We start from the raw sequence: 26,397 nt of genomic DNA on the forward strand, positions 1-26,397 counted from the left end.
CACAGGGCCGAGGACCCCTCTTCGTTTGTCAGGTGACGTCAAGAGGGTTGAGCGTCCACCCGGGAGGACCTTGACACCAGCACAAGTGGAGGAACGTCGAGCAAAAGGCCTATGTTTTCGCTGCGACGAGAAATTTACACCGGGACACCGGTGTGCGCGGCCCGTCGGAGCGGTGATGTTGATCAACGGATTGGAGGACGAGGCTGTGGCTGAAGATGGTGATGAGGTTGCTGAGGACGAGCCCCAAGATTTAGAGGCCAAGAAAGAGGACGTACCACCTCAGATTTCATTGCATGCCTACTCCGGATCGGCGACACCGAAAACGCTACGCGTGGACGGCATGATCAAAAGACGTGTGGTGCGTATCCTCATAGATACGGGCAGCACCCACAATTTTTTGGATGAGAGGCTCGTCAAACAGATCGGTCTCATAGCAGAGCCGACATTGGGCTTCGACGTGGCATTGGGTGACGGAGCCACGTTGAGGGCGGAGGGCATATGCCGAGGCATCACTTTGACGATCCAGGGCAGCCAATTCAAGCTCGATCTCTATCCGTTGGCATTACGAGGAGTTGATTTGGTCCTTGGTACGCAGTGGCTGCAGAGTCTTGGCCCGGTTACATTCGACTTCGCCGAGATGTGGGTGACTTTCAGACGGAGCAGACGGCGAGTTAGATTGGATGGCATTCGGCCTAGCCCAAGGGCTGCACTTCAGCCCCTAGTCGGCTTGCCCGGACCCGGCGCGCACAGCTACTTGATGCAGCTCTTACCTCTGTCGACGGAGACCACGACGGAGGCAGGTATACCTACTGATTTGGCTGCTCTCTTACAGGGGTTCGCAGATTTATTTGAGGAGCCTCATGGTCTTCCACCCGAGAGGGAGCACGATCATCACATAGAGATTGTACCGGGAGCAGAACCGGCGAATGTGAGGCCTTACCGCTACCCGCACGTTCAGAAGGAGGAGATCTCAAAGATGGTACGAGAGATGTTGGAGAGCGGCATCATTCAGCCCAGTAGAAGCTCATATTCATCGCCGGTGCTGCTAGTACATAAGAAGGACGGGACGTGGCGATTCTGCGTCGACTACCGGGCACTTAACGCGATCACCGTTAAGGACCGGTATCCGATTCCAGTCATCGAGGAGCTGTTGGATGAGCTTGCTGGTGTGGAATACTTCAGCAAACTTGATCTCCGTGCCAGATACCACCAGATCCGTGTCAGGCCCGAAGATGTGCACAAGACGGCGTTTCGGACACACGATGGCCATTATGAGTTCCGGGTGATGCTGTTCGGCCTCACCAATGCACCAGCGATGTTCCAGAGGCTCATGAATGACATATTCAGACCATTACTACGACGGTATGTCCTTGTATTCTTCGATGACATACTGGTTTACAATCGTTCATGGCAGGAGCACCTAGAGCACTTAGAGGAAGTGCTGAAAATTCTGCGCAGAAATCAATTGAAGGTAAAGCGATCCAAGTGCCTATGGGCCGAGCCGAAGGTCGAGTACCTAGGCCATGTCATCTCTGCTGCAGGTGTGGAGCCAGACCAAGCAAAGATACATTGCATGACCGAGTGGCCGCTACCCAAGAACCAAAAGGAGCTGCGAGGATTTTTGGGCCTAACCGGTTATTACCGCCGGTTTGTGGAGGGATATGGAAAGATCGCCGCGCCACTGACCCTGCTGCTGCGAAAGGGCGAGTTTAGATGGACCGAGGCAGCGACGGAAGCATTCGAGAAGCTCAAGGAAGCCATGACGACGGCCCCGGTTTTGGCGCTACCCGATTTCGCCAAACCGTTTGTAGTCGAGTGTGATGCTTCCGGTGCCGGCATTGGTGCTGTTTTGATGCAGGAGGGACGGCCAATTGCTTTCATGAGCAAGGCGTTGTCCCCTAGGACCCGCTCGCTGTCCACATATGAGAGGGAGATGATGGCGGTCATCCATGCAATCACAAAGTGGAGGCCGTACCTTATCGGCCGCCGATTCATCGTTCGGACTGATCAACAGAGCCTTCCATTTTTTCTTGAGCAGCGCATACATACTCCAGCCCAGCAGAGGTGGGTGTCGAAGCTTCTCGGCTACGACTATGAGATGGTGTACAAAAAGGGCGCAGAAAATCGAGTGGCGGATGCACTATCGCGCCATCCCGAGTTCGGCGAGTTGGCGGCTTTGACTACGCCGGTTTTTCCTTTTATTTCAGACTTGAGGACCGCCACATGCCGGGATCCGGACCTAGTACAGATCCAGAGGGAGTTGGCAGCAGACCCGAGCAGTCATCCCGAGATGGAGGACCGAGATGGGTTGATTCTGGACCATGGGTTGATCTGCGTGCCCACCGATTCAGCCATGCGGCAGGTATTGATCCAGCACTTCCATGATACTCCTTTTGCTGGACACGAGGGATTTTTCAGGACTTACAAGAGGCTGAGCCAAAGCTGTACGTGGGTAGGCATGAAGGCAGCGGTCAGAGCTTATGTACAGTAATGCGATGTGTGCCAAAGGGCGAAGGCGGATTCACTGCGACCTGCGGGTCTACTTCAGCCTTTACCGATTCCTGATCAGGTTTGGGAGGATGTGTTGATGGACTTCATTGAGGGGCTGCCATTAGTTCGAGGGTACTCAGTGATCATGGTCGTTGTGGACCGCCTCAGCAAGTATGCCCACTTTTCGGCGCTCGCACATCCATTTTCTGCTCGACGGGTGGCAGAGATCTACATACGGGACATTGCTCGATTACATGGTATGCCTCGGACTATTGTTTCTGATCGTGACCGCATTTTTGTTAGCGCATTCTGGCAGGTTTACTTCAAACAGCAAGGGACGAAGCTTGCCATGAGCTCGGCTTACCACCCTCAGACTGATGGGCAGACGGAGGTGGTAAACCGCTGCATCGAGCAGTACTTGCACTGTATGATTGGTGATCGGCCCCGAGAGTGGCTTTCTTATTTACCTTGGGCCGAGTATTCATACAATACCGCTTTCCACTCAGCCATAGGGATGACACCCTTTGAGGCGGTGTATGGACGAGAGTTTATGATCCACTGTCACATGCGGACCGGATAGAGGCAGATTTTGAGCTCTTAGACTGCGATGCTACCTTACGGCGGTTAAAGTTCCACATAACGACTGCGCAGAATAGGATGAAGCAGCTGCATGATCGAAAGCACAGAGATCCAGTATACGAGGTGGACGACTGGAAACCCAGATACTAGTGGAGTGGCTGGGGAGAGCAGCAGACCAGGCCACATGGGAGTTTGAGACTGAGATACTTGATCATTTTCCTGACTTCCGACCTTGAGGACAAGGTTAAGGGAAGCGTGGTGGAGTGATGCGGTTGGATCCACTAGACCGCCTCGGACTTAATCATTTGGTTATTTTTGCTTTTGAGTCCTTGATGTTAATTTCATTTCAGCATAGCCTTGCTCGGGTTAGCCGACTTGGCCTTTATTAGAGTCGCTTTGGGTTTAGTTGTTTCTTGAATTCAATTAGATCAAATCAAGTTAAGGGGTCAGGTAGCCACCTATAAATAGATGTGGTGAGCACCTATTTCAGCATGCAAAAATTAATTGAAAGGTTTTTGCCCAAGCTCTCTTTCCTTCTCTCCTCTCTTCTTGCGACGCCTTCCCCCTCTCCCTAGGCCGCCGTCCAAGGCCGCCGCCCCCTCCTTCGTCCGGCTGCACCACCTCTGTCCCGAGAGGCCAGCCACCTTCTCCCTCTTCTTCCTCTCCTCCTTGATCCCTACCAGCCTCTACAAACAACTCCATCCCGTCGGATTATCAACCCGTCCTTCCCTGCATAGTTATCAGTCGAAGGCTGATATCTTGAGATCCCGACGTCCTCTCTAGACCCACGACTACCGCTGGAAAGCTAACGCGGAGATCTACGACATATCCAAAATTGAGATCGATCTGACGGACGGATCTTCAGAAATAGTGTCCGCAATCAGATCGGAACCATCCTTCTAGAAATCAAGAAGAGTCAAGAATCTTGGGATACGGATCAAATTCTATCGGATCGCATCAGATGCGCCGCCGGCACATGGGCCGTGCGGTCCGTCGAGTTATCATGAATCATCGGAGCGCCGGGCAGAGCCCATGTCGACCTTTTATCTAAGGACGATATCTGATCGTCTTCGAGCCCCCAACTTTCGTTCTTGATTAATGAAAACATCCTTGGCAAATGCTTTCGCAGTGGTTCGTCTTTCATAAATCCAAGAATTTCACCTCTGACTATGAAATACGAATGCCCCCAGCTGTCCCTCTTAATCATTACTCCAATCCCGAAGGCCAACACAATAGGACCGAAATCCTGTGATGTTATCCCATGCTAATGTATCCAGAGCGTGGCTGGAAGAATGTAGGCAAGGGAAGTCGGCAAAACGGATCCGTAACTTCGGGATCCCTGATGACGCACGAGCTCACAATGAAACAACACAGCGAAGAAGAATCCTCTCATAAGAAAAAAGTAATAGCCCTCAAATCCATTTCTTCTAACAAGAATTTATCTTGCAGTAGCAGCAGCGAAGAAGAAGATAATGAGGGAGATGATGATGAGGCCTTCTCGTGCGAAAGTTCAAAAAATTCATCAACCGGAAGAAGTCTTTTCATCAGAGGAGAGGTCCCTCAAGTTCCTACAACAAGGATAAAGGTAAGAAAAGGGAAAATGAAGCAATCGGATGCTATGAATGCAAGAAGACGGGACATTTCAGAGTTGACTGTCCCTTGCTTAAGAAGGGCAGCAAATATAAGAAAAAAAAAGTCCTCGTCTCCACTTTGTCGGACTCTGATTCATCATCATCATCATCGGATGAGGAACAAGAGGAAAAGGCCAACCTCTGCTTCATGGCGAATGAAAATGAGGTAACATCTGAAACGCATTTAGATTTTACCTTTGATGAATTGTATGATGCGTTTAATGAATTAATGGATGAATATAAGACAATAAATCTTAAGAATAAAGAGCTAAAACTAACCAATCAATCTCACTTCCATAAATACGATAAATTAATTAAGGATAAGGATTTTATCATTAAAGAAAATTTAGAACTTAAAACAAGCAACCAAATGTTAATTCAAAAAACTAATACCTTAATTAAAGATAACGAAAAACTAATCAAGGAAATTTCAGAACTTAAAAACGATAAACAAACTATAAGAGATAATCTCACAAAAGACTTAAACACACTAAAAACAGAAAAACAAAAGCTAACAAAAGAACTTGACAAATACAAACCTTTTGTTGAATAGTTTACATATAGTTCTGAAAAATTGGAAATGATACTTAATAATCAACGAGATGTGTTTAATAGAGCTGGTTTAGGGTATAAACCTAAGAATAAGCAAAAGCTCCTTAGTAACTTTTTTGTGAAAGCAGGGAAAAGTAAAATTAAGAATATAACCTATTTTTGCTGTGGAAAAGTAGGACATAAAGCTAATGTATGTGACCATAGGAAAGTAGGAGCTAAAACAAAAATTAAAAAGGTTTGGGTTCGAAAAGGAACCAACTTTACTAACCTTGAAGGACCCAAGAAAACTTGGGTACCTAAAATTGTATGATTTCCTTGTGTAGGAGTGTCTTGCAGCCAAAGTCGACAAAAACTGTTGGTACTTGGATAGTGGCTGCTCAAGACACATGACGGGTGACAAGGAGCAATTCTTCACCCTAGAGCCTAAAAAGGGAGGTGCTGTGACATTTGGAGACAATAACCAAGGTCACATCGTTGGTATAGGTAAAGTACAAATCACCTCCTCAACCTTTGTTGATAATGTACGATTTGTAGATGGTCTTAAGCATAACTTACTTAGCATAAGTCAATTATGTGATAGGGGTTTTGATATTTTGTTTAAGCCAACCCTATGCATCATAACCAACTCAATTGACAATAGCTTAGTATTCAAAGGAATAAGACGTGGAAATATGTACGTAGTAGATCTTGAAGATCTTGCCAAAAATAACCCTTGCTTAGTAGCTAGTGATACTAAGGTTAATAATGCAAGTTGGTTATGGCACCGTAAGTTAGGTCATGCAAGTATGGATACAATATCAAAACTAGTTAAAAGAGATTCTGTAATAGGTTTGCCAAAACTAAAATTTGAGAAAAATAAAATTTGTGAAGCATGTCAATATGGCAAATAATCTAGAAGTTCTTTTAAATCCATAAACTGTGTCACTACTACTAGACCCCTTGAACTACTACACATGGATCTATTTGGACCAACTAGAACCACAAGTCTTGGTGGAAACAAGTATGGCCTTGTCATTGTAGATGATTTTTTTAGATACACATGGGTCATGTTCTTAGCTCATAAAGATGAAGCATTTTTAGTATTTAAGAAATTTCATAAGGAAGTTACTAATTCAAGAAATGCTTCAGTTATAGCTATTAGGAGTGATCATGGAACGAAATTTGAAAATCATCTATTTGACGAATTTTGTAGTAAAAAGGGGATAACTCATAATTTCTCTGCACCTAGGACACCACAACAAAATGGAGTTGTAGAAAGAAAGAATAGAACTCTAGAGGAAATGGCTAGAACCATGTTGTGTGAAAGTAACCTCCCTAAGTACTTTTGGAGGGAAGCCATTAATACATCATGTCATTTACTAAATAGAGTTTTATTGAGACCCATTATAAAGAAAACACCTTATGAACTTTGGAAAAATAGAAAGCCCAAAGTAAACTATTTTCATATTTTTGGATGTAGGTGTTTCATTCATAATAATGGCAAGGATAACTTAGGTAAATTTGATTCTAAATCTGATGAAGGTATCTTTTTGGGATATTCTACATCAAGTAAAGCTTATAGAGTCTTTAACAAAAGAACCTTTGTTATTGAAGAGTCTATACATGTTGTTTTTGATGATACTAATGATATCTCTTCTAGCAAGAAAGTAGCTCTTGATGATGATGCAGAAATTTTTGAAGAAAAGATTGATGAGATGATATTACAAGAAGATGAACCAAAGCTAATTGGAGAAGCATCAACAAGTCAAGAGGTAATTGTTGATCATGGGCTGACTAAGGCTTGGAGGTATGCTCATGGTCATCCTAAGAAATTAATTTTAGATGATCCCTCTCAACCTGTTAGAACTAGAGCATCTCTTAGGAACTTAAATAATCATCTAGCATTTGTCTCACACTTTGAACCTAAAAACATAGAAGAAGCTGAAAATGATGCAAATTGAATAAATGCAATGCAAGAAGAGCTAAACCAATTCACTAGAAACAAGGTATGGAACCTAGTTGAACGACCCACTGAATACTCAATAATAGGAACTAAATGGATATATAAAAATAAACTTGATGAAAATGGAATCGTGATTAGGAACAAGGCTAGACTAGTAGCAAAGGGCTATAATCAAGAGGAAGGTATAGACTTTGATGAAACTTTTGCTCCTGTAGCTAGACTTGAAGCAATTAGATTGTTACTAGCATTTGCATGCTCTAAAGATCTCAAATTATTTCAAATGGATGTAAAAAGTACCTTTTTAAATGGGTATATTAATGAGGAGGTGTATGTAGAACAACCTCTTGATTTTGAAAGTCATCAATACCCCAATCATGTTTATAAACTAAACAAAGCACTTTATGGTTTGAAACAAGCTCCTAGAGCATGGTATGAAAGACTTAGCAAATTTCTGTTAGACCATGAATTCTCTAGAGGGAACGTTGATACAACACTGTTTTTAAAGAAGAAAAACAAAGATATGTTAGTAGTTCAGATTTATGTAGATGATATTATTTTCGGTGCTACTAACAATCGCCTCTGCGAAGAATTTGCTGACCTAATGCAGAGTGAATTTGAAATGAGCATGATGGGAGAGCTGAACTATTTTCTTGGGCTCCAAATCAAACAATCTAAAGAAGGCATCTTCATCTGTCAAGCAAAATACATCAAGGAGATGCTTAAGAAGTTTGATATGGAAGGAAACAAGTCAATCAGCACACCTATGAGTTCATCATGCAAACTAGACAAAGATGAATCAGATAAATCAGTAGATCAAAAGATGTATAGAGGTATGATAGGATCTTTATTATATCTTACTGCAAGTAGACCTGATATCATGTTTAGTGTATGCTTGTGTGCTAGATATCAATCTAATCCTAAGGAATCACACTTAATTGCTGTTAAGAGAATCTTTAAATACCTAATAGGAACAAAAATCATAGGTTTATGGTACTCTAAAGATTCGAGCATAAACTTAATAGGGTACACTGATTCAGACTTCGCTGGTTGCAAACTTGATAGAAAAAGCACCAGCAGGTCATGTCAATTCTTAGGAGAAAACTTAATCTCTTGGTTTAGCAAGAAACAAAACTCGGTTGCACTATCTACAGCTGAAGCCGAATATGTTGCTGCCGGGAGTTGTTGTGCTCAAATCTTGTGGATTAAACAACAACTTGAAGATTATGGCATTAAACAAGATAAAATTTCCATTAACTGTGATAATACAAGTGCCATTAATCTAACTAAAAATTCAATTCAGCATTCAAGAACTAAACACATTGAGATAAGACATCACTTCATAAGAGATCATGTACTGAATGGTGATGTGACACTTCAATTTGTTTGTACTGATGATCAACTTGCTGATATCTTCACAAAACCTTTGAGTGAAGATCGATTTTGCATACTTAGAAGAGGGTTAGGAGTGATTGATCCATTCTAGTGATACTCTCCTTTAGTTCATTGATTTTGAGGATTAGTTTATGTTGGACATAGGATTTCTTATCTATGATCATCAAATCAGTTTTTAAATCCTAGATAAGTCCATAACTCTCTCTTTTGGCACGAAAATAACAAGATTTTTGGTTGTGTGCCAGAGTTTGAGTCGACTCGGATACATTTTAGAGTCAGCTCATGGGGGAATCGACTCGCGCATATTTGGGAGTCGACTCGAGGTCGAGTCGACTCGCGACTTACCGGAGTCGACTCGAGCTCGGAAATCCGACTTTTAACCCTAAGCGGAATGTTTTTTTTTTTACTTCTATTTTCAGCCGCCACTGCTCAAAAACCCTAGAGCCGTCTCCGACCTCGTCTCCGACCCATTTTAGGTCATCTCCGTCGAGGTTTCTCCCTATTTTCCGTGTCCTCCCCCGTTTTTAGGTCAAAAATGCCTAGGAAGGTCATTGTCCCGAGCCGAAAGAGACCCTTCTCCGCGAGTGGGGCCGAGCGACGGTCCAAGGCTCGGAACGAACCGGCGAGGCCACCACCTCCGGTTCCTTCCCCGCCTAGGCCGGTTCCCTCGCGCTCATGCGCCGAGAAGGTTGTCTCTACCGGGAGGCAAGTCAACTTTGACTTCCTCTCCCGGGAAGGGTTCAACATAGGGCATCACCTTAGGGCCCAGGGTTTAGAGTTTTTCTGCACACTTGACCTCCCTACCTATCCTGGGTTAGAGAATTCTATGGTACTGTCGCACGGGTTAGCGGGGGTATCCAGGGAACTGTTATGGGTGTCCCTATTTTCATCTCGGAGGACCTCATTGCTCGAGTCCTCCATCTCTCGAGTGAGGGGATTGTTCCCACACACCCATCCGATAGGACAGAGGCCCTTACGGCCATCTTAGGGAGTCCACCTCTGTCCCCCATAGAGGAGGTGTTCGCAAATCAGCTTTCGGCTGAAATGCGGCTTCTTCTTAGTGTTATCTCTAGGACTCTCTTCCCAAAGACTGGTAGGTTTGACTTCATTTCCGAGAGAGACCTGGCCTTGATGTTCTACCTCCTCCAAGACAATCCCATCAACTTTCCAAAACTCATCTACAAATACCTTTGTGAACCCCTAGACAAACCTAGGCTGAGTCTCCCTTACGGTATGTTATACACTCTGATATTTAGACAGTTAGAGGTTCCTATCCCTGAGGGGGAACCCTCTCGCTCACTGCGTTTTACAGATCGCATGGGTGAGGGGACCTTTCATCGGATGGGATTCCATAAGGTAGGGGGAGTCTGGGTTAGGAAATTATCCACATCTACACCATCTGACCCTACCACTCATCACTCACCTAGTCCCGATCAAGATCAGGACCATGACATAGCTCCTCCCACTTTTCCTTCCACCTCTGCTCCTACCTATACTAAGCCCTCCACCTCCACTGCCCCACCTTCTCAGCAGCAGCCCCTGGAGTTTCGGATATCTTCTGAGCAGCTCCGAGAGTTGAGGCAGGAGATAGTGAGGGAGCTGAGGGATGATCTGCTGAGGGAGCTACGAGGTCCTTAGACTGCTCCCTCCACCGATATAGTTCCCTCCTTAGCAGCCGTGACAGAGATGGTTGCAAACCTAAAGGAGGAAATATTCAATATTCAAAGCCTAGTTCAAGCTCAATACTAGAACATAAGTGACGTCAAGGACGACACAAGGAAGATGCGAGACAGTATCAGACATGAGTTAGGCAACCAGAGTCAGGGTGCAGAGCGGCTAGCTAATGCGTTGATCTTCAAGCTTGACACCATCCAGGAAAAAGTGAACGAAGTTTCCTCGACACAGTCTAGACTCACCCCGGAGATCATCGCACAGCTAGGGAACGTATCTGAGGGGATAAGCTTAGTCATGCAAATGAATAGACTTAGATCAGGAGCCACATCCTCCACTACAAAGAAACCCTAGAGTAGCTTTGTTTTCTATCTTATGATGTATTTGCTCTATACTTGTATTTTTCTCTACAATTGTACTCAAATTAGCATCAATACAATGAGTAGACACTTTCTTACAAAACTGTGCAATACTTTTCTGTGTTCTGCGTTTCTTTTTGCTATGATGACAAAAAGGGGGAGAAAATGTGATGATTTGAAATGTAAAAAAAGAAAACCCTTAAAGCAAAACGTAATTTGTTCTAAGTGGATTCGAAAGTAAGAATTAAAGCAAAAAAAATTTCAAGACATTAAAAGAAAATTCAAAAATTTAAACAAAATTGAATTCATATGTTGAGGGGGAGAATCTGAAATCTTAAGAAAGCGAAATCATTAACTACATATAAGCCAAACAATTGATTGCATGATATGAAGGCTTATATAGTTCCAAATGAAAGGGGGAGCTTTAATTTCAGGATTTACTGATCCATGCCTTTCAATTCTGGATAGATTAAAATAACCAGACATTTGAATTCATTTCAAAATTTTTACTGAATAATTGAGCAATTCACTTCAAAAATATTCAATATTTTGTCATCATCAAAAAGGGAGAGATTGTGGAGTGATTGATTATAACCCTATTTGATTTTGATGAGCACAAAGCCATTGAGTATATTTTATGTTATACTAATGAATTCAATCCAGCATATCAGGCAAAATTTGTAAGAATCCTCTTTTGAGTGCATGTGGAAATCAGCTTAAGTCAAAGGCTAAAACTCGAGTCGACTCCGGAGGATTTCGAGTCGACTCCAAGTGTTTCAGACGTTCTGGCATAGGCTCGAGTCGACTTCGGCACACTGCGAGTCGACTCCAACTGAGAACAGACAGCAGGACAGAAAGATGAATCTCAGATCCTGTCACCGAGTCGACTCCTGAAGAATTCGAGTCGACTCCGATGCTTGCCGAGTCGACCCCCGATAGTTCCGAGTCGACTCCAAGGAGTAACAGACAGAAAGACAGAGAAGTTGTTTTTGGACACTGAGAGCCGAGTCGACTCCAGAAGAACTCGAGTCGACTCCAACGGTTGGCGAGTCGACTCCAAAAAAGGCAAGAGTCGACTCTCAGAGGAATGCAAGACTAAAAGTCAGAGAGCCAACTTCGGTGTCTGAGAGCCGAGTCGACTCCAGCAAAGTCCGAGTCGACTCCGAGGCAGTTCAACTCCAAAGACAGAAGACCAGTATTCAGGCTCTGAGAACCGAGTCGACTCCAAGAGAATCTGAGTCAACTCGAGGAAGTAAACCCGAAAGAAAGACCTTTGGATTCCTGAAAACGAGTCGTCTCCAGAAGGCAGAGTCATCTCCAGATATTGACGAGTCGACTCCAGAACGGGACAGCACATTATTTCAAATTTTGAACCGTGGGCGAGTCGTCTCCAGTAAAGCATGAGTCGACTCCAGCAACAGCCGAGTCGACTCCAGATCGAGCGAGTCGACTCCGATCCCAACGGACACTGTGTCAAGAGTTGCAGATTGTGCAGAACGGCTCTAAAAGTGTGTCTAACGGCTAGTTTTCGATGGGGATTGCTTAAATAGCCAGAGTGAACAGTAATAGATATTAAGAGGGAGACTCCATTAAAAGCAAAAAGGGATTTTCACCTACCAAAGCCTCTCAAGAGTAAATACAAGAGAAAGAAGGAAGAAGTGCATTGTAGTCCATCCTCCAAACGTCCTCCTCGCATTCGAGGCTCCCCTTCTGACAGCAAATCTTCAGCACACTCAAGAGGAGTTGTAGAGTTCGAGAAGCCCCTTTCTTCACATCCAAAAATCTGTTTGAGGGCTTCTAACTCTTCTCTATTCATATTGTTTATATTTGCTTTTCAAGAAGCTATCCTTGTACTCTTTTCAATCTGCTTTTCTTACTTGATTCAATCAGGGGATTGAATCAAGGGTGTTAAGGTTGGTTGGTGAGCCGAGGGTAAAACCAACGTGTAAGGGTTCGATTGTGATCCCGGAAAAACAATCGGGTGGTTCTAGTCGGTGAGCCTGTGAAAACCGACCGAGTTCGTTGTGATCTCGTAAAACAACAAGTTGGGTTGTGAGCTTGTAAAACAACCGGCTGTAATCCGAGGGATTATAGTGAACTCCCAAGTGAAGCTTGGGGAGTGGACGTAGGAGCAAGGGTTAGCTCCGAACCACTATAAAATCTCTTGTGTTTGTGATTGTTTCATTGTCTCTTCCATTCCCTTCATTCACTGCATATAGTAAACTAATTAATCCACTTGCAATAAGGTTTAATTAGTTACTCATTAAGTTTTAATTTGCAATTATTACTTAAAACCAATTCACCCCCCCTCTTGGGTTGTCTTCTTGGGCAACACCTGCGCACGGCCCGCCCGACGAGCCGATGGGCCGGCACGGAAGGCCCGCCACCGAGCCCGCAAAACCGACAAAGGAACCCACGGGGGCGCACCAGAGCGGGCAAAGCTTTCACCGAACGGGACGGGATCGAGCCCATGCAACAGGCGAGGGCGACGGATCGGACCAAGTAAGGCCGATCCTTCTCCGCGCGCGCGCGGCCGCGAGTACTTCGTGAGGGACGGGACGATGGGCCGACCGATCCGAAGCGCCGCGCATAGCCGCCGCAAGGGCCGGCCGGAGGCGGCGACCGAAGCCATGCCAGCGGAAGGATCGTGCCGGCTCCATCGGGGACCACCTGCGCACGGCCCGACCGAGCGACCTGACGGGCCGGCACAAAAGGCCCCCCGCCGAGCCCGCAAAACCGACAAACGAACCCACGGGGACGCACCAGAGCAGGCAAAGCTTTCACCGAACGGGACGGGACCGAGCCCACGCAACAGGCGAGGGCGACGGATCGGACCAAGTACGGCCGATCTCGCTCCGCGCGCGCGCGGCCGCGAGAACTTCGTGAGGGACGGGACGACCGGCCGACCGATCCGAAGCGCCGTGCATGGCCGCCGCAAGGGCCGGCCGGAGGCATAGACCGAGCGCCGCGCCAGCGGAAGGAGCGTGCCGGCTCCGTCGGGGACCACCTGCGCACGGTCCGTCCGAGCGAGCCGACGGGCCGGCGCGGAAGGCCCGACGCCGAGCCTGCAAAACCGACAAAGGAACCCACAGGGACGCACCAGAGCGGCCAAAGATTTCACCGAACGGGACGGGACCGAGCCCACGCAACATGCGAGGGCGACGGATCGGACCAAGTAAGGTCGATCCAACTCCGTGCGCGCGCGGCCGCGAAAACTTCGTGAGGGACGGGACGACCGACCGACCGATCCGAAGCGCCGCGCACGGCCGCCGCAAGGGCCGGCCGGAGGCGTAGGCCGAGCGCCGCACCAGCGGAAGGAGCGTGCCGGCTCCGTCGTGGGCCAACTCCGCGGGGCCCGTCCGAGCGAGCCGACGGGCCGGCGCGGAAGGCCCGGCCGAACCTGCAAAACCGACAAAGGAACCCACAGGGACGCACCAGAGCGGGCAAAGATTTCACCGAACGGGACGGGACCGAGCCCACGCAACATGCGAGGGCGAAGAGGATCGAACCAAGTAAGGCCGATCCAACTCCGCGCGCACGCGGCAGCGAAAACTTTGTTAGGGACGGGACGACGGGCCGACTGATCCGAAGCGCCGCGCACGGCCGCCGCAAGGGCCGGCCGGAGGCGTAGACCGAGCGCCACGCCAGCGGAAGGAGCGTGCCGGATCCGTCGTGGGCCCACTGCGCGTGGCCCATCCGAGCGAGCCGACGGGCCGAATCCTCGAGGACGAACGGTGCCGGGCACGCCCTCCGTGAGGCGACGGACTTGTGCGGAGTGGAGCGGAAGGCCCGCCGCGGCAGCAGCAGCCCCCCCTCCCTACCACCCCAGCGAGGCATCCGCCCAAAGCCCACCCCAAGCATTCCAAAGTACCGAGGAGCGTTGCAAACGGGAACAGCCCGGACATGCGTCCCGGTCGCACGGGATGCGCGTCCCGGTCGCACGGGTCGCGCGTCCCGGGAGGGCCGACGGAGGAAGCCGAAGTGCCGTGCACGGCCGCCGCGACGGCCGGACGGCGGCAGCGCCCGTGCGCCGTGGCAAAGGCGGGAGCGGCCCGGCTCCGTCCGGGGCGCTGCGAGCTTCGGTCGAACCTTTGCCGTGACTCTTCGCAATAGGCCAAGCCCATTCACACTTGGCCAAGCCTAGGCCAAGCCAAGGCCTCCAATGCTTGGCCAAGTGCCTCCAAGGTCGGCCAAGATGGTGCCCAGCGTGCCAAAGCCATGGCATGCCCGTGCGCGGCCCAAGCCGCGCCCATGCGCCCCAGCCGCCCGCGGCCGCGCGCGCCCGCGCCCAGGCCACGGCCGCGCGCGCGCGCCCGCGCCACTGTTGCGGACCCCCCTCATGCACCACCGTTGGATCCCACAACCATGGAGGAGCCCGCGCCCGGATGATGCCAAAGGTTGGTCATGCAACGGCCCAACTCAAGATCCGGGCCAACTACCTCGCTTGGAGGGGTGGCCGAGCCTTGGCCAAGCCTTTTCATACTTGGGCAAGCCTTGGCCAAGCCTCAACACACTTGGCCAAACCTTGGCCAAGCCAAGGCTCCCAATGCTTGGCCAAGCATGTCCAAGGTCAGCCGAGAGTCGGCCAAGCATGCCCAAGGCACGGCGCACCCATGCGCGGCCCAAGCCGCGCCCGTCCAAGACCGCCGCGTGCAGCCCCGTCCAAGCCGCGCCCGTCCAAGACCGCTCGCGTGCGGCCAAATCTGGCTGGGCACAGGCCTGGCGAGGTTCAGCCAGCCGAACCTCGCCAGCCTGGGCACCTGGCCGCACGCCCGCGCGCCCAGGCGCCCGCCTGCGCGCACGCGCGCGCGCGCCCCCAGCGCGCCCGGGCGAGGTTCGGGCCAGCGAACCGCGCCGCAGACTGCGCCCGCCCGCCTGCCGCCCGTGCGAGCCCGCCCGCCTGCAGGCCGCACGCGCCCGCCCGCCTGCAGGCCGCGCCCGCCCGCCCGCCCGCCTGCAGGCCGCGCGCGCCCGCCCGCCAGCCGCCCGCATGCACCCGCCCGCCGCAGACCCCTACCCTCCTGGCAAGGTTCGGCCCAGCGAACCTCGCCGCATGTTTTGCGCCCGCCAGACAGCGGCCTGCGCGCACCCACGCGCGCTCGACAGCGGCCTGCGCGCGCCCGCCTGCACGCCCGACAGCGGCCTGCCATGGCCGCCCACGCACGCCAGGCCCTGCCAGCGCACCGGGCGAGGTTCGGGCCTGCGAACCTCGCCGAAGACCGCGCCTCTGCGCCCGCCGCCTACGCGCCCACGCGCGCCCGACAGCCCTGCGCGCCCTGCCGCGCACCCTGCCACGCCTCGGCGCCCGTGCCGCGCCTGCCGCGCCCTGCCGCGCCGCCTGCCGCGCGCCTTGCCGCGCTGCCTGTCGCGCCTGCCGCACCCTGCCGCGCGCCCAGACGCCCTGCTGCGCGCCCAGGCGCCCTGCCAGCGGCCCTGCCGCGCCCCAGCGACCCTGCAGCGCCCCTGCCAGCCCCTGGCCGCCCTGCAGCCGTGCCCCAGTGCCCTGCCAGGCTTGCTGCCGACCAGCCCTGCTGCCAGCCGCCTAGCCAAGGCCATTCCCTGGCCTGCCCAGTGCCAGGCCGTGCCTGCCATCTGCCCAGGCCCTGCCAAGGGCCATTCCACCCTGTAGCCATGCCATGGCCTGCTGCCTTGGCCTGCAGCCCTGCCAGGCCATGTCCATGGCCCTGTAGCCCTGCCAGCACCATGCCAAAGCCCTGCCACAGCCATGTTAGCACCCAGCCATGCCCTGCAGCCTGCCACAGCCCTGCCAGCCATGCTGCCAGCCCATGCCACAGCCTTGCCAAGGACCTTGCTGCAGCAACCATGCCAAGCATGCAGCCTTGTGCCACAAGCAACCATGGCCTTGGCCATGCCTAGGCCCTATGAAGCCATGCCTTAGCCATCCATTTGGGCATCCATATGAAGACTTTTAAGGCTATAAATAAGCCATAGAGGGACATCCTTAGGGATCTTTGGAACAAACTTTTGAACCATTGTCTTGTGAGTGTTTCCACTTGTATTCGGCCTAAGGGCTTGGGAGGGACTTGTCCCTATTGTATTCGGTCCTTGAGCTTGCTCTTGGACTTGGGTTAGGGGAGACCAATCATAGTTTCCTCTAGATATTTTGCTTGTAGCTTCATTTTGGGAATAGAATCAATCCTTAAGCTTTCCTCTACATATCTTCTTGTGAGTGATTGTTTCTCTTCAAGCCAAGGGTCGGGCCAAGCTGCAACCAGTAGACCCGCCCCTTGACTTGATTCCCACGGCCATCCGAAGGAGTGCGTCCATCATTCCCGACGAGCCAAGGACCGGGCCAAGCTGCAGCCAGTAGGCCCGCTCCCTTGACTTGTATCCGTGACCGTCCTAAGGAGTGCATAGCACCCGGCGTTACCCGTTCGGCCCGCGTTCTTACGTTTCTAAGGCGTCCGCAAGGAGCCAAGGTGCAAGGCTTGGTGTGGCGACTCGGGGCCGAGAGCCGCCCTCCAACAATGGTGCTTTCATTGAGAGGTTTCATTAGGAAGATCTCTTCCTAAGAGGTAACGCCTACAACCCTAAGAAAATTTCAAATTCTATTTTGGGTTAATATGGTAAGCATTATGGAGGAGAGTGAGGCATGTTTGAAGAGGGCGAATGTGACCCTAGCCAAGATTAGAGAGAATCTAAGGGATAGGGAAGAGAGAGAGAGAAAAGATGAGTATATGAGGATGAGAGAAGAAAGAAGAAAAGAAGAGAGAAAAAGGGAGAAAGAAGTGAGGAGAGATGAACATTGGTCGCACGCCTCTCGGCGGGGCCAAGTGAGGGATCGAGAAGAAAAGAAAAGAGAAGAAAAGAAAGGAGAAGAAAAGAGAAGAGAAGAAAAGAAAGATAGTTGGTGGAGAGAAGAAGAAAGAAGAGGAGAGTATAGGAGTACTCAAGGAGCAAGTAGCTATGCTAGCCACCATGGGGAGCATGGCTATGGAGAAAGTAGGTGGAGAGAGGGCCAATCGATGATGATAAAACGAGAGTTAGAGGAGGCCCGAAAGTGTATGAAGCTTGGGGCAAGCCATGATCACATGAGACAACCCAAGAAGGAGCTTTCCCATGCTCAAAAGCTTGAGGGACAACCCGAGGAAACCAAGATGAGACAAGTGGGAAGCAAAGATGAAGCCACCAAATCTGAAATTTTAGAAGAAGAAAGGGAAGAGCTTGAACATGAAGATGAGGCCGGAAGTAGTGCAAAAGAGGAGGAGGCCGAGCCCCCTTTGCATGCCTTGCAAAGATCGTCCATCCTTCAAGATACGACAAATGAGGAACATGTGGAGGTTGTGATGTCCATTTCGGATATGCGCCACTTCCCCATCAAGCTCGCAATACATACCCTCACCCAACCGGAGTTGAAGTGTTTTACCCTCATCACTTTGGGAGAAGAAGTGAAGAAGGATCGGTGCAAGTTTGAGGCCATGGTAGATTGGCCTTTGCCCAAGGTTGAGCCGGCATTAAAAATATTCTTGAAGTTGACCGGCCAACAACATGATGAAGGCAACCGGAAAGAAACAGAGTTGGAGGGGCTACCTCCAAAAATTTGAAGGTTGCTTGAGGCTCATCGGGGGATCTTAAAGAAGGTGAAAGAAAGAAGAAAAATATGGCAAGTGTTCATTCAAGGGAAGCTATTTGAGAAGACCATGCCAAAGTTATCCAGTGGTATCCATGCTATATCCTTGAGGACAAGGATAATTTTCAAGGAAGGGGGAATGTTGCGGACCCCCCTCATGCACCACCGTTGGATCCCACAACCATGGAGGAGCCCGCGCCCGGATGATGCCAAAGGTTGGTCATGCAACGGCCCAACTCAAGATCTGGGCCAACTACCTCGCTTGGAGGGGTGGCCGAGCCTTGACCAAGCCTTTTCATACCTGGCCAAGCCTTGGCCAAGCCTCAACACACTTGGCCAAACCTTGGCCAAGCCAAGGCTCCCAATGCTTGGCCAAGCATGTCCAAGGTCAGCCGAGAGTCGGCCAAGCATGCCCAAGGCACGGCGCACCCATGCGCGGCCCAAGCCGCGCCCGTCCAAGACCGCCGCGTGCAGCCCCGGGCCTTGCTGCGGCCAAATCTGGCTGGGCACAGGCCTGGTGAGGTTCAGCCAGCCGAACCTCGCCAGCCTGGGCACCTGGCCGCACGCCCGCATGCCCCCAGCGCGCCCGGGCGAGGTTCGGGCCAGCGAACCTCGCCGCAGACTGCGCCTGCCCGCCTGCCGCCCGCGCGAGCCCGCCCGCCTGCCGACCGCGCGCGCCCGCCCGCCTGCCGCCCGCGCGAGCCCGCCCGCCAGCCGCCCGCACGCGCCCACCTGCCTGCCGCCCGCGTGCGCCCGCCCGCCTGCAGACCCCTGCCCTCCTGGCGAGGTTCGGCCCAGCGAACCTCGCCGCATGTCGCACGCCCGCTAGACAGCGGCCTGCGCGCGCTCGCTTGCGCGCGCCCACGCGCGCCCGACAGCGTGTTGAGGACCCCCGCAAGCCACGCCGCAAGAAGAGCAACAATCGCACACCAACTGAGGGCCAAAGTAGCCATGCCAACCAAAGAGGGCCATCGGACCACAAGGAGGCCAACGGGGGGTCAAGCCAAGGCCAACTACTTTGCTTGGAAAGCCTTGGCCAAGCCCCTTCATGCGGCCGAGCACGCCCAACCTCGGCCAAGCCAAACATGTGCCCATGCATGCCCAAGCCTTGGCCAAGCATGCCCAACCTTGGCCGAACCCGCCGCGCGCACCGCCCCGCCAAAGCCAAGCCGCAGCCAAATCCTGCCGCAGCCAACCTCGCTTGCTACAGTGCGGCGAGGTTCTTGGCCAAGAACCTCGCCAGCTACAGTGCCCACGCACAGCCAGGCCGCCAGCAGACAGCTACAGTGCGGCGAGGTTCGGCAGGACGAACCTCGCCTGCTACAGTGCCCGCGCCCACAGTGCCCGCACGCCCAGGCCCGCGCACGCCCAGGCCCCTGCGCGCCCAGGCCCGCGCCCAGCCGCGCCTGCGCGCCCAGGCCCGCGCCCAGCTGCGCCCGCGCGCCGGTCCGCCCGCGCGCCCAGCAGGCCGACCGCCCGCGCCCGCCCGCGCGCCCGCGCCCGCCCGCGCGCCCGCCCGCCTGCGCCCGCCCGCGCCCGCCCGCGCGCCCGCGCCCGCCCGCCTGCGCCCGCTCGTGCGCCAGCGCCCAGCCGACCGCACCCGCCCACGCGCGCGCCCGTGCGCGCCCGCCCGCCTGGCGCGCGCCCAGTCCCAGTCCCGCCCGGACTGGGACACGCCCAGCCGGGACGCGCGACCCGGTCAACCGGGACACGCGTCCCGTGCGTCCGGTCCGCGGAACCATGCAAATCCCACCCTCCATCCCTTTCCATCCAATGGCCAAAAAGCAAGCCAAAGTTCAGCCGTGGGAGGGCCCTTCTTGGGTGATCTTTAGCCATCCATCTCATGCCAATCAACGGTGGAAAAGCCTTGGAACCATGTGAAGACAAAGTGCCATGTTTTGTCTAGGGCTTAGGCTATAAAAAGAGATGTAAAGGGCCATTGAAAGGCATCAAGAGTTCTTCTAGAGTCATGTTGTTATGTCGGCCGTAAGGCTTGGGCGGCATTTGTGCCGAATTCGGTCTTAGATCTTGTGTTCTAGGACTTGGGCTAGTGGTAGATCCATCAATCTCCACTAGATTGGGCTAGGAAGAGATCTCTTCAATCTCTTTCTAGATTTCTTTTGCTTTCTTTATTATTGTTCTTCGTTCTTCAAGTTAGTGGAAAACAAATCAAGTTTGCTTTCATTATTGATCTCTTTCATTGAGTTAATCCACCGGCGTTACCTACAATCGGTCCACCATCAAAGTACTTTGGAGGCGCACGCGAGGAGCGCAAGGAAAAGAGGCTTGGTGAGGGGCTTTGGACCGTGAGCCCCCATCAAATTGGTGCTTTCATTGAGAGATCCTTTCAAGGAGGTAACGCTTGAATACCAATCTTCCAGATCTGAATTTACGTTGCATATTCTGTTAGATCTAAAGTTAAAATTCAGATCATAGTTTTTGAGGAAGTTCATAAAAATTCTGCATCCTATATTGGGCTTGAATTTGTATTCGATTGCGGGATGTTTAATTTCTGTTTTTATTATTGTAAAACCCTGTCGGAGGCTGATTGAGTGGTGTACACGTCAGAAGGGTTGGTTCATCCATTGGGTGACAACCGCAGGAGGATTGGGGACTGGTTTGAGAAGTTTCTGTGTTGCAGAAAAATTCTGCAACAAGGTGTTTGTTTGGGGTGTTAAGAATAGGGTTTTCTGAAGCTTTAATTTTGATTTTTTGTGGGGAGTTTTAGAGCTTATTATTCACTGTAATAGGCATCCTCACGTGTTGTTTTGCTTCTGTTTTGAGGGAGATATTGGCGGCTGAAGTCAGTAGACTGCTGCAGAAATTTTCTGCAACCCAGAAATTTTTGTGCAGCAAGTTTTAGGGATTCTTGAGTTCGGATTTTTGGGAGTTTGAGGGGCTGTTGTCTCAAGGTTTTAGAGTCCTAAAACAGAGGGTTAAAAGGAGATGGAGTCCCCCCATTATGATAACCAAGATAGGAGGTTAGAAGCCCTTGAAGTTAGTTCGGCCAATCTTAACCGGGCATTGGAAACTTTGTCCAATACCATGGCTGCAAATATGGCTGAAATAAGGAGGGAAAACAATGCCAACATGGAGAGGTTGGAAAGGAGGATGCTAGAGAGGGAACATAAGAGGGTGCAAGAAGAAGTGCCTAGGTCGCATGCCGCACGGCAGGGCCGGGCAAGGTATGAGAGCGATGCCATTAGTGTTCAGGGTACACATCATGTCGATCATGGCATTAGGCACCATGGGCGAATGGGAGGAAGGATTGAAGCCGAAGGCTTAGTGTTTGAGAGGTGGCTTGATGATGAGCGGGTTAGTAATGGCCATAACAATCATGATGAGGCCGATAGTGAACCCGAAGATCGCCCCTTCCATGCTCAAAGGCCTTATGGCCGGAGAGAACCCATGGCAAGGAGAGGAAGAAACATGCGGGGTAATGACTTTGGAGATGATGACTATAGGGGTCCACGGCCTAGAGAAGAAGGGCTTAGAAAACCCAAAATTGACTTCCCAAAGTTTGGTGGAGGAGACCCGTATGAGTGGCTTGACAAGGCGGATCAGTACTTCGACGTTTATAACATCCCACGGGCTGATCGGGTGACCCTAGCCAGTTTCCACTTAGAGGGTAGGGCTAGCCGATGGTGGAGGTGGATCCGAGCCTTGTATGAGAAAGAAGGGAAAAGGTTAGGGTGGACGGCCTTTATGGACGAATTCATGAAACAATGGGGACCATCCCCCGTTGTCAATCACCATGGTCAACTTGCAAAACTTAAACAGGAAGGCAAAGTCCAGACCTACATCGATGAGTTTCGGCAATTACAAATTATGGTCAGCGGATGGTCCGACGAAGCCTTGCTTGGTACCTTCATCGACGCCCTCAAACCATGGCTAGCTAAGGAGATCAAACTCAAACAACCAACGCGGCTACAAGAGGCGATGCGCATGGCGGAGATCCTAGACCAAAGCTACAACCCGGAACGACGTTCAACCAAGGATGGTGCCATCAGCAAGCTCACCAAACCACAACCATCCAAGGTAAATTTCAGATCAAAAGAGATAACTTCAACAGGTTCCAAAAATCAGCAAAGGGAGGTAAAGAAATTGTCACGTGATGAGCTGCAAGATTACATAAAAAAGGGTCTATGTTTCAAGTGCGGTGAAAAGTGGAGCCGGGAGCATCGTTGTAAGACCGGCCAAGTCTACGTCCTTGATGCAAGTAGCGACGAAGAGCCCGCTGCATCTGAAAATTCAGATAGCAGCAGCGAGGAGGAAGATCACCCCGAAGAGACCGAACCATGTGCAGAAAATCAGCATGCCGAATTGTCACTCAATGCACTTTGCGGCGCACCAAAACCCTCCACAATGAGGCTCATGGCTTGGATCGGCAAGCATGAAGTCTCATTGTTAGTGGACAGCGGCTCTTCTCACAATTTCATCAACTCAGCAATCGTACGAAAGGTTGGACTCAAAGGTACATTGGTTTCACCGTTTGAAGTCAAAATTGCTAGTGGTGAAAAATTACTATGTGCTGAAATTGTTAATAATGTAAAGATGAATGTACAAGGGGTGAGAGTTAAAGCCGACCTACATGTACTTCAATTAGTCGGCTTAGACATTGTCTTGGGAAATGCATGGTTACGTAGTCTAGGCTGGGTGGTGACCGACTTCGATGCAATGACCATGGAGTTTAAACTCGGTGGCCGAACGAGGACATGGACGGCCTTGAGCAGCAAGGAAGTACGGCCTTGCGAGGCCAACATGATAGAAAAACTTTGCAAAGGAGGGGCTAGCTGCTTTGCCGTTGTTATGGCTAGCCCAAACCAAGATGGTCCTCTCCAAGATGATGCAGAAATCCAGCAGCAGCAGCAAGCACTTGAGGGGCTGCCACCACCAATCCGGAGGGTGTTAGAGGCTCATCAAAGTGTCCTCCAGAAGCCTACTTCCCTCCCGCCACAACGAGACTTTGATCATCCGATTCGGATGAAAGATGAAGCTGCTGCGGTCAATGTTCCACCATACAGGTACGCACACTTTCAAAAGGGAGAAATTAAGCGTCAAGTTGATGAAATGCTTAGCCAGGGGCTGATCCGACATAGCTCGAGTCCCTTCTCCTCACCCGTTCTATTGGTGAGAAAGAAGGATGGCTCATGGAGGTTCTGCACCGACTACCGAGCTCTTAACGAAGCAACCATCAAAGACCGTTTTCCGATCCCAACGGTGGACGAGATGCTCGATGAATTGCATGGTGCCAAGTTCTTCACCAAATTGGACTTACGAGCTGGCTACCATCAAATCAGAATGAAAGAGGAGGATGTGCACAAGACGGCCTTCAGGACACATTCCGGCCACTACGAGTACTTGGTGATGCCATTCGGTCTATGCAATGTGCCATCAACATTCCAAGCGGCCATGAACGAAATTTTCAGACCCTACTTGCGAAGGTTTGTCTTAGTATTTTTTGATGACATCTTGATATATTCCAGATCCATGGACGAGCACCTTGAGCACTTGGAGATTGTTCTACGCACCTTGGAGGAGCACCACTTTCACATCAAGCCTTCAAAGTGTGCATTCGCACAAGCGGAGCTCGAGTACTTGGGCCACATAATTTCAGCCGAAGGAGTTCGTGTGGATCAGCGAAAAATTCAGGCCATGCTCGATTGGCCATGGCCGAAGGATATCACGGCCCTAAGAGGATTTTTGGGGCTAACAGGCTACTACCGACGATTCGTAAAGGATTATGGGCTGATTGCAAAGCCACTGACCACCATGCTGAAAAAAGGAGGTTTCATGTGGACCATTCAAGCACGCAAGGCATTTGAAGACCTCAAGGAAGCTATGACACAAACACCGGTACTTGCCTTGCCCGACTTTTCCAAACCGTTCGAGGTCTACACCGACGCTAGTGGCGAAGGTATAGGTGCTGTTTTGGTGCAGGAACGATGACCCTTGGCCTTTATTTCCAAAGCATTAGGGCCAAGAAAGAAAGCTTGGAGCACCTACGCAAGAGAATTGTTGGCGGTTGTACATGCGGTGAAGGTTTGGAGGCCATACCTTCTCGGCCGACGCTTCACCATCATCACGGACCAGCAAGCCCTTCGCCATCTACTTCAACAGAAGATAGTGACTCCCGAGCAGCAAAAATTTCTTGTCAAGTTGCTGGGATTTGAGTACGACATCATCTATCAACCCGGCAAAGAAAACAAAGTGGCTGACGCGTTGTCGCGAAGGGAGAACGACCAGATGTTGTGGGTGGCTGAAGACATGAATGAGCCGCAGAATTTTGCAGCAATCAGCGGCGTTGATTGGAGGATTTGGGACCGAGTTCGTGAGGCATCAAAGCTTGACGCCCGAGCACAAGAAATCCAAGAAAAACTAGATGCAGCGGCTACGGGTGTTGCAGAATTTAAGGTACGTGATGGTCTGATTTTTTACAAGGGAAATGTCTATGTCCCCGACGTCCCCGACTTGAGAAGAAACATCTTAGACCACTTCCACAACAGCAAGGAAGGTGGCCATTTAGGTTGGCTTCGCACCTATCTTCGTGTGAAGCACTTTTTCTATTGGGAAGGGTTGAAGCGCGACGTCAAAACCTTGGTGGCCGAGTGCGAGACATGCCAGAAGACCAAATACGATCCACGGGCACCCACCGGACTGCTGCAACCACTTCCCATCCCGAACATGATATGGGAGGATCTGACCATGGACTTCATCGAGGGACTACCAGCAAGCAAAGGCTACGAAGTGATCCTAGTGGTGGTTGATCGGCTAAGTAAGTATGCACACTTCATACCTCTTAAACATCCTTACACAGCCAAGTCAGTTGCACATGCATTTGTGGAGACCATTGTTCGACTCCATGGAGTACCAAGGAGCATCGTCACCGACCGAGATCGAGTCTTCATGAGTACTTTCTGGAAGGAGCTGTTCACCTTGCAAGGAAGCAAACTGAAAGCCAGTTCCTCTTACCACCCGCAGACGGACGGACAAACAGAGATAGTCAACAGGACCTTGGGGCAATACTTGCGCTGCTTCTGCCATGAGCAACAATCACGATGGGAAGCTTTCATACCCTGGGCTGAATTCTGGTATAATACTTCCTACCACTCATCCATTAAATTGAGTCCTTTTAAACTTGTGTATGGGAGGCCCCCTCCACTATTGACTACATATGAGAGGGGCACGGCCCGAAGTGAGGAAGTTGAACAAGAATTAATGGCAAGAGACGAAGTCCTAGCAAATGTAAAAAGAGAGCTTCGGAAGGCACAAGAAAGAATGAAAAGGTACTACGACCAAGGTCGCCGAGAAGTTGTCCTCAACCCTGGCCAGTTTGTCTACCTAAAGCTGAAGCCCTACCAACAGAAATCATTAAAAGACAAGTTCAGCCACAAGCTATCTCAAAAATTTTACAGACCGTTCAGAATCATAGAACGCATCGGAGAGGTTGCCTACCGACTGGAGTTACCCGCCTCATCTCATCTGCATCCAGTCTTCCATGTGTCGTTGCTCAAAGAGAAGGTTGGTGACCTGACATTAGTTACACCGGACCTACCCACATTTAATGAAGAGGGTCGACTGCTTCTACAACCAGTTGAAGCTCTCAAGTACCGCATATGGAGACGAGGCCGAGAACGACGCAAAATCTGGCAAGTCTTGATTCAGTGGGGCGGCTTGCCCAAGGAAGATGCTACGTGGGAGGACTATGACGAGGTCTCTCAGAGGTACCCTAACTTCATCCTTGAGGGCAAGGATGTTCTTCAAGGGAGGAGGAATGTTGAGGACCCCTGCAAGCCACGCCGCAAGAAGAGCAACAATCGCACACCAATTGAGGGCCAAAGTAGCCATGCCAACCAAAGAGGGCCATCGGACCACAAGGAGGCCAACGGGGGGTCAAGCCAAGGCCAACTACTTTGCTTGGAAAGCCTTGGCCAAGCCCCTTCATGCGGCCGAGCACGCCCAACCTCGGCCAAGCCAAACATGTGCCCATGCATGCCCAAGCCTTGGCCAAGCATGCCCAACCTTGGCCGAACCCGCCGCGCGCACCGCCCCGCCAAAGCCAAGCCGCAGCCAAATCCTGCCGCAGCCAACCTCGCTTGCTACAGTGCGGCGAGGTTCTTGGCCAAGAACCTCGCCAGCTACAGTGCCCACGCACAGCCAGGCCGCCAGCAGACAGCTACAGTGCGGCGA

The 26,397-nt window shown here is 51.0% G+C and overlaps 2 protein-coding genes across 2 annotated transcripts in view; both read left to right on the forward strand.

Annotated features, from left to right (window-relative positions):
* The window catches only part of LOC149752674 (uncharacterized), a 56,725-nt gene extending 38,544 nt beyond the window's left edge, over nucleotides 1-18,181 (forward strand). Inside the window, exons 2-4 of the mRNA XM_089925978.1 lie at nucleotides 1,050-2,188; nucleotides 2,807-2,915; nucleotides 17,892-18,181. Of these exons, the coding sequence (XP_089782104.1) occupies nucleotides 1,050-2,188; nucleotides 2,807-2,915; nucleotides 17,892-18,181 (1,538 nt within the window). The remainder of the gene's footprint in view (nucleotides 1-1,049; nucleotides 2,189-2,806; nucleotides 2,916-17,891) is intronic.
* A 2,972-nt stretch (nucleotides 18,182-21,153) lies between these two features.
* LOC148702202 (uncharacterized) lies at nucleotides 21,154-24,156 on the forward strand. Its single transcript, XM_088706168.1, has one exon. The coding sequence runs from the start codon at nucleotides 21,154-21,156 to the stop codon at nucleotides 24,154-24,156; it is 3,003 nt and encodes a 1,000-aa protein (XP_088562294.1).
* Nucleotides 24,157-26,397: the final 2,241 nt, after the last annotated feature.

This window comes from Phoenix dactylifera, chromosome 10, assembly GCF_051530095.1.
Source record: "Phoenix dactylifera cultivar Ajwa chromosome 10, Ajwa_hap1_PhDact_Kaust_v1.1, whole genome shotgun sequence".
In the NCBI taxonomy this organism is placed as follows: domain Eukaryota; kingdom Viridiplantae; phylum Streptophyta; class Magnoliopsida; order Arecales; family Arecaceae; genus Phoenix; species Phoenix dactylifera.

Bases quoted from the DNA above. Each gene is read 5' to 3' on its own strand.
- LOC148702202 (XM_088706168.1), top strand. From the start codon at position 21,154: ATGGAGTCCCCCCATTATGATAACCAAGATAGGAGGTTAGAAGCCCTT.